The sequence below is a fragment of the Pteropus vampyrus genome, unplaced genomic scaffold, assembly GCF_000151845.1.
Source record: "Pteropus vampyrus isolate Shadow unplaced genomic scaffold, Pvam_2.0 Scaffold77, whole genome shotgun sequence".
NCBI classification, from domain to species: domain Eukaryota; kingdom Metazoa; phylum Chordata; class Mammalia; order Chiroptera; family Pteropodidae; genus Pteropus; species Pteropus vampyrus.
Window position 1 is genome coordinate 6,662,961 of NW_011888858.1, and position 8,149 is coordinate 6,671,109.

At 35.4% G+C, this 8,149-nt stretch overlaps 1 protein-coding gene across 1 annotated transcript in view; it reads left to right on the forward strand.

Annotated features, from left to right (window-relative positions):
• The window catches only part of TXK (TXK tyrosine kinase), a 35,705-nt gene that overhangs the window by 21,569 nt on the left and 5,987 nt on the right, over positions 1–8,149 (forward strand). Inside the window, exons 8-10 of the mRNA XM_011362683.2 lie at positions 737–908; positions 4,292–4,508; positions 7,041–7,105. Coding sequence (XP_011360985.1) covers positions 737–908; positions 4,292–4,508; positions 7,041–7,105 — 454 coding nt within the window. The remainder of the gene's footprint in view (positions 1–736; positions 909–4,291; positions 4,509–7,040; positions 7,106–8,149) is intronic.

Consider the following 8,149-nt stretch of genomic DNA (forward strand, 5'->3'; position numbering starts at 1 on the left):
TTTTAAATGCATTATTATAAGTATCCAGTAGATGGTGGTATTGCTATATAAAAGGAGATATGAAAAAACTCAAGATTTGATACTTCTCGGAGTTTTCAAGAGGGTTATTTTAAAAACAGTTTCCCACCCTGACTTGTTTCTATAGGATGAGAAACAGATAGTAATGCAAATTTCACTTCAGACATACACTTAGATATGCGTGGGTTAGAATCCTAATATTGGGTATATTTATTAAATGAATTGGTTAGACTTTTCCCTAAGGAGAATTCTCTAAGGCAGAAAAGCCCCTTTAGGAAGGGGAGTGGGTGGTAGGAGAAACTGGAATCGGGGGAGGAGAGCCCAAATTTTATCTGCCTCACAAATTTACTCACCAGGACAAAAACAGACTTGGGATGTAAATATTTTAGGTCCCGGGTCTAGTTTTGGTAGGTTTCATCTAGAAAGGCACAGAACTGTGTTTCATCATGGGTATCTCTGGAAAAACAAATCATATTTTGAAATCCATAATACTTCTCCAAGTAAGTTTGTATTTGTAAACTTGAATTCTGGAGTTTCACATAAAAGCTATGACAAGTATATTGAAAATGGTTACAAGTCCTCTCCCCTCAGGTATACATTTTTTAACCTCTTCGTAAAAGAAGAGAATAGGTCTAGATAACTCTTAAATCTTTTCTAGCTCTAAAATCAATTGTAACATGCTTTTCTCTCCTTGTAACATGGATTTTCTACTTTTCAGAAAAGTGGGAGATAGATCCGTCCGAGTTGGCTTTTGTAAAGGAGATTGGAAGCGGTCAGTTTGGGGTTGTCCATTTAGGTAAATGGCGAGCACATATCCAGGTAGCTATCAAGGCCATCAACGAAGGCTCCATGTCTGAAGAGGATTTCATTGAAGAGGCTAAAGTGATGATGTAAGTATAAGCAATACAAAGATAAATATCTTGCAACATCTTGGTGTCATGGAAAGAATGTGGATTTTGGAGTCAGTCACATCTGGATTTGTCACAACTCTGCTCAAACTAGTTGTGCTTTCCAGACAAGTTATTTAACCTCTGCGTAACCTGGGTGAGTTATTTCACCTTTCTAAACCTCAATTTCCTCACTTGTAAAATGGGGAAACCAATACCTACCTTACTGGATCGGTGTGTAAATTAAATGAAATAATTTAGGAAAGTGACAAAAGTGTGCTCTTTTCAGCTCAATAACAAGTGCTTAATAAGTGCACTTCTTTTTTTCTTTTCCCAGAAGCAAAAATGTTGACTTCGTCTAAATAATAGTATTAGGATAAAGTATTTGCTTTCAGAGAATTTAAGAATCCTGAGCTCTAACAGAAGTGGCTCTTTGTAAACTACTGGACACTGCTCTTAACTTCTGTGATTTCCAAGATCAGCATTTTGATTTAGTTTAACCTGGGGTTGTGGTTTATATCTGTAACCTGGCCTGGACCAGGACAGGCCAATAATTTGGCACAAATCAAATAAACGTTCTTTAAGTATTTGTTCAACTTTTACTTACAGGAGCAGCATTGTGGTAAAGGAGAAAAACCCAAGTAGCATTAACCAGATCCTGTTTTATTATCCAAAGCGATTTAGTTCTGTTCCAAACTTGCAGACCTCACTTGAGAAAATAAACAAACAGACAAACTAAAAAACCTTTGAAGGCAGAGCAAAGCTGTCTCTTGGGCTTCTCTACCCATATTCCGAGGGTCTTATCAAAATACTCTTTCTGTTTATTTACAATAAAATTAATTTCAAGAGAACTTATGATAAACACAAATTTCCGGTGATGTCAGCTTCTCAAAGATGTTTTTGTGTCCCTTGGTTACCCCAGGCACTTATTTGTCTGGCCTTTGCTTCCTGATACTATCTGCGTCAGACCATGGTTTTTCTTTATATAAAGGAGAGACAAAAGTTTTATTGCTGTGTATTGGATTTAAATAGACATAATAAGAAAAGAATAAATGGGAGAATGTGATTTATTGAACGTTGAAGCCATGTTGGAATTCCTATCAAGTAAGAATTAGAGATGTCTAACGTCATGATGAAGGGATTTTTGAAAGGTTCAAGCCTGATTGGGCATTTGGGATCAGGATTTTTGAGGATGATATTTTGAGGACAATAGAAGATGGATGGAGTGTGAAGAACAGAAATAGCTCTTGGCAGCTTAGGGAGGCAGAAATGAGGCTGTGTTAAGTCAGTTCAGATGGACATAATGTGTTCTTGGGTTTGAACATAGTTGATTTTTTCATGATTTTTTGAAAGTGGGTCAGGAAAAGTTGTTCCCTTTTAACTTCCAACTGTGGAATGCAAATACATTCATCTTTAAAAAATTAAATGGCTGGCACACTTTGAACTCTGGCAAGATATACAGCTTGGTTATATATGTATTATACTGTATATATACATATTATATTGACAATATACACATTACCTCCTTTTTGTAAGTGTATAGTTTAAATGTCACCTCCTCCAGGATGTCTTCTTCCCTGACTACTCTTTTTAATTGGCATACTCACCCCCAAATGCTTTCTATTGTATCACTTTGTTAGTTCCATCAAAGTATTTGTCACTATTCCAAAGCTTCACGTATATTTGTTTTGTTTCTCCCCCACAAAAATGTAAGCCCATAATAATAGGACCTATTCATCTCTCTCCTACAACCTGGTAAATGATGACTAGCATGTAGTTGGTGTTCAAAAAATATTTGTGGATTATTGAATGAGATAATAAATCTTCACCACAATTCTATGAGGTAAGTTTTATTAAGACCCCAATTTTATACATGAGAAAAGAAAAACTTTGTAAACTTACCTAATTTGCCTGCAGTCCCACAGCAAAACATTGGTAGAATTTCTAATTGAAATCGTAACTGTGAACTGTTTGGGACAAAGCCTACAATCTTGACTAATTTAGTAATCAGCAAACATTTATTGGGCAACTCTACTATATGCCAGTTCTTATAGTAGTTGCCATAACTGTTAACCAAAATTGTTGTCATCCTGTGTAGCTTTTCCAGCACAGTAAAAGAGCAGCTTCAAATCTCTACTGTGCTCTTAATCACTATATTTCCAGAGTACTGGGGGCCTGTACTCTTGGGTTTTCCCAGAGCATCTGCTAAAGATGATTTAGAAGAATGAAATAAAACCAGTCTTTTCTCTCTTAGACAACTTCAGCCCATAAAATTCGATTAAATTAAAAATTTTATTTTTCCGTTTTTACCATGGTTTATACTTTTTATAATATATTCACATATATGATCTCATTTAAGGTTCACAAGAAGGAAGAAAGACAGGTTTATTATTCCCATTTCACACGTGAAAAAAAAAACCCTGAAGCTTAGAAAGTTTAAATAAGTTGCCCCTGGTCAGGCCACCAAAAGGAGATAAAACAACTGGAATTCCACCCTTTCGATTACGAGTACTACATTTTCTTTAATGAAGTATTACAATACTTCATTGCCTTTAAGGGATTCTTCATTTTAGTTGTCGAACTATGGGTTTGTGTCTCTGGATGTAGCTTATTAGTAGCAATGCATTATATTGAAATATGTGAACTAATTACATTTGTAATCATAAAAAATATATGTAAAAGTAATTTTAATTTCTCTATGAACCTTTTCACTTGTATCTCAGTTTTCATTTTATTTATTCTACATTATCATATCTTCTAAAATATTTTATATTTTGAAAGAAAAGCTCTAACCTTATAAATCATATTACATAGAAATGAGTATGGTAAAAACTGTGAACACCCCTATTTTCTTGCCTCCACTTCCTGAAGTGTATTTCTCTGGGGGTCATTAATATTGATTAATAAAGTTTGTTAGTTGGACTCCTAGCCCTTATTATTTAAATATAATTTAATTAATTTTTATTCTTTAATTTTCTTTTTTATATGCATGAACATTCTTCTGTTCTGTCTGTCCAGAAGTTCTTGTCTGAGCAGCTCCAGTTAGAAAGGTCGAAACTAAGGAAAAGAACTGCTCAAGGTTTGGGCAAGAAGTAGCCGTAATGAGGAAACAGAAGGCTTACAAAATGGAAAGGAATAAAAATAGAATACGGGGCACGTAATCTTCTGTATCTACAACTTAGGCAGTTCTGCTTAAACTCTTGACCCCACTTTCTCAGCGCATAAATTGGAAAGGAAACTGCTCTACTTTCTCTGTGGTTGGGTTAATTTGTATCGTATCTTGATGGTGAAAATTATCTAGAAATAGTGAATAATCACCAGTTGAGTCCAAATACTTTAAAATGCAAAAACAGTTATGCTTACTGGTGTATGTTTTTCATCGACAGGAAATTATCTCACTCAAGGCTAGTTCAGCTTTATGGTGTATGTATACAGCAGAAGCCCCTTTACATTGTGACGGAGTTTATGGAAAATGGCTGCCTCCTTAACTATCTCAGAGAGCGAAAAGGAAAGCTTAGGAAGGAAATGCTGCTGAGCATGTGCCAGGATACATGTGAAGGAATGGAGTATCTGGAAAGAAACTGCTTTATTCACAGAGATTTAGTAAGTACGGTACAAATTTGCTGATTATTTTGTGTATTATACATACGTTCAGAAGGACATGACGATTGAGGACTTTCAATACTTCGAATAATGCATCCTTTGGCTTAATTTTAAAACATTTTCCTTTTTATATAATTTGTTGGGAAATGTAACTTTATTTTTAATTGCCCATTGATGCTGTAGTCAGGTATGGTGTTTCCCTAAATATGCCTTAAACTAATCAACCACTGAATTAGTCAACTAACTAAAGCTAAGAAATTGTGTTTTAAAATGTCTCATTGAATAAAACTATAATATTTTCACATTTCTTAAAATTACCACAGTAAACTAAATGTAATACTATATAATGTAGAGATAATCTGTTTTCTCTCCCTCTTTTCTTTCTTCTCTTCCTTCTGTCCTTCCTTCCACCTTTCTTACTTTCAAGCAATAATCAAATATGTCTTGAGTGTCTAGCATATGCCAAATGCTCTGCCAGGCGCTGGAGATATAACAGTGAAGAAGGAGCTCCAGTGGTTCTCACCCCTGGGGGAAACTGCCCCAGGTGGAGGTGGTTTGGTTTGACTGGATTGCAGCAGCATTACTGGTACTGGAGGAAGACAGAAATGCTAAATCATTCTGTTCTGTAATGCTCAGAACAGTCCTGTTAAAAAAAAAAAAAAATGATCAAGGCTTCTTGTGTCTCAAATGCTAATAGCTCTGCTTTCCTGCCTTGCTACCTTCTCTTGAAAATTTTCTATTCACTTTATATTTATTCATAATAGTCATACTATCCCTTTTATGCCCTTCCATGTCTCATTTCTAAGTTCAAATATTAATTTCAACAAAAATTTGATAATTCTATGAGAAGTCCCTGATACTGTCACGTAGAGATAATCCTGTATTTTCATCGCCCATGACTAGGGGGACCATATTATTCATCAGGCTGGAATATTTTGGGGGAGAGAAAGAAGGTACAATTACATTGGCCCCAGCACACCATTGCTTGTTCTACGTGTGACTTTGAACTCTCACGGCATTTATTATTTACTACTTCCTAATTGTTTATGTTGTTTACACAAATGCTGGACTCTAAACTCCTTGAGGTCAAGGCCTAGACTTCTAAGCTGGCAGAACAGTGCGATGAGAATGAGTTGCACAACGATGGTTCTCAAACTTAGCTATATTTTAGAATCACCTGGGAGCTTTAAAACATCACAATACCCAGACCACATCCCAAACCAATTTAATCAGAATCTTTGGGGGTGGAATCCAGCCATCAATATTTTTTGAAAAATTTCTTGGTGAATCTGATGTTCAGTTAAGATTGAAAACCACTGCTCCTAGAGCTAGACTGCCCGGGTCGAAATCCCACCTCTGTTTCTTACTAGCTAAGAAAGCTAGTTAACTAGTAAAATAGCATTAATTATAGCACCTCTCTCATATGAGACTGTTGGGAGGATTACATGAATTTACATGTGTAAGCACTTAAAACAGTGCCAGACACATTAGATGCTAACTATTGCTATTACGTAGCTAGACCATAGTTTTGCATCTCTTGTGGTACATTCCCCAGTATCCAGCCTGTAGTAGCTATTGAGCAGATTTTTGAATGGATGAGTAAGACTAATTCCTAACTTACTTTTGTAAGTCTGTTTTTCCTGATAATGATTAGAATTCAAAATCCAGTTAGGTGATAATCCTGTAATTCTATTTGCTCCAGGTAGCTTCTTGCAGACCCTCCTATCCTTGGTGTCTTCTTTGATTGCTTCCTTTTGTGTTCTATTTTATCCTTCTATATACCTCTTAAAATGTATCAGCTAGCAGTGAGTCTACCCTGTCAATCCTTCCCATTTGGCTTTGTCTGGCTTACCATTCCAAGTTTCTTTCTTTTGTTTTTGGACTAACTGCACCACAAATTAGCTGAAAAAAAAAAAAATCTATCGAACCAATGACCTATGAGAGGCTAACTAACCAAATCAATAATTTTTTTTATTAGATTGACTGAAAATGGATTCTTTTGGCATCAGATAGATTGTCTCTGCATTATAGTACTATATTTAGTTTACTGTGGTAATTTTAAGAAATGTGAAAATATAGTTATATTCAATGAGATATGTTTTAAAATACAATTTCTTAACTTTTATTAGTAATTATAGATGCCAAAAATACAATCCCTTATTTGTCATGTATATTGGGACTTCTTCTTGTTTTTATTAAGATAAATTTAAAAATACACACTTTTTTATGTCAAGATTCATAGTTTATTCTCTCAATCTTCTTTGAGTTAACCTTTTGGGGAAAGATTAAAATATTAAAAAGGAAAAGTGTTACAATTTCTTTTCTCTTTTTGTTATTCCTCTGAAGAATCATTAAAATCCACCACACGAAGGCAGGTATATTGCATTATATGTCATTGACAGGTGTCACCATAAAACAGACATGGCTGCCCACACAGAAGTAGTGCGGGGCCCAAATAAACTAAAAAAAAGTAGAGCAGTAAATCTTTAAGGAAAAATTGTATTCAAATGGGTTCTTTTCTTCTTTCTTTAGGCAGCAAGGAATTGTTTGGTCAGTTCTACAAGTATAGTAAAAATTTCAGACTTTGGAATGACAAGGTACTTGATATATTTTTGTTGTTGTTTATTCATAAGAAGGAATCTTACATTTGTCTGCTGGAACACTGAAAAATGTTACTGGCTTTGCTTCTTTTCTCTGTTGATGTGTTGATGTGGTAGTATGGCCTGTTGACCCACTTAGAATTTTAGGACATGCACCAGTTTTAGTTGTGAGGTGAACAGATACTACGGCTATTCGGATCTTCTTTCGGATCATTATTCATAAAACTGGCATGTCTTAAAGTTAAAAAAATAATTTTTCGGTCTATTCATTATATGTGTAAGATTAAGAAAAAAGCTTTTTTTATACATGTATATTTCTGAAAGAAAAGTAAATTTGTTTGCTCAGCTCTGATTTTTCTGTATCATCATCATACATTTCTGTTATCAAGTGTAGTAGTTGACTTTAAGTCTACAACTCAAGAGTATAAAAAAGTTATTTTTTATACCTCTGTGCAATTTATATTTTGAGCCCCCTTTTCTTCGGGTTGGTAGAAATTTAATCCCAGTCAATTCAGGGTTTCTCTCTGACTTTCTTCAGGGTCAAAATCCAAGTTCTGTGTTTTTCATGGGGCCACAGTACTAGTTGGGAGATGGTCTATCTGGTGCTTGTTGTCACCCATTGACACTGGTGTCCTTGTAGTCACGATCCTTCCACTGACTCAACCAAAATTTCTATCTGCAAAATTCCTTTCTATCCAGTATTCTCTATATTAGAAAACTCCATGGAGGTGATCTGAGGCCCCATTTACCTGGGTACATCCACAGTTTTTCATTCTCTGCAATCTGTTTTTCCTGGGGCTCAACCTAGGAAAGAGGGCAGAGGTTCTCTTTTGCTCTGCATTTGCTCACCAATCTATTGTGGGGAAATGTAGGGCCTTCTTTCCCTTCCGTGTGACAAGGGAAGCTCATGTAGAATGCAGGGTCAAGACCCTTCCTCAGCTACCCACAAATATCTAATATTCTTTCCCTTTTCCTTCTATTTTCCCCCACTTCCTAGCTCAAGGGATCTCTTTTTCTAGAGGAATTATTGGTGATGGTGGT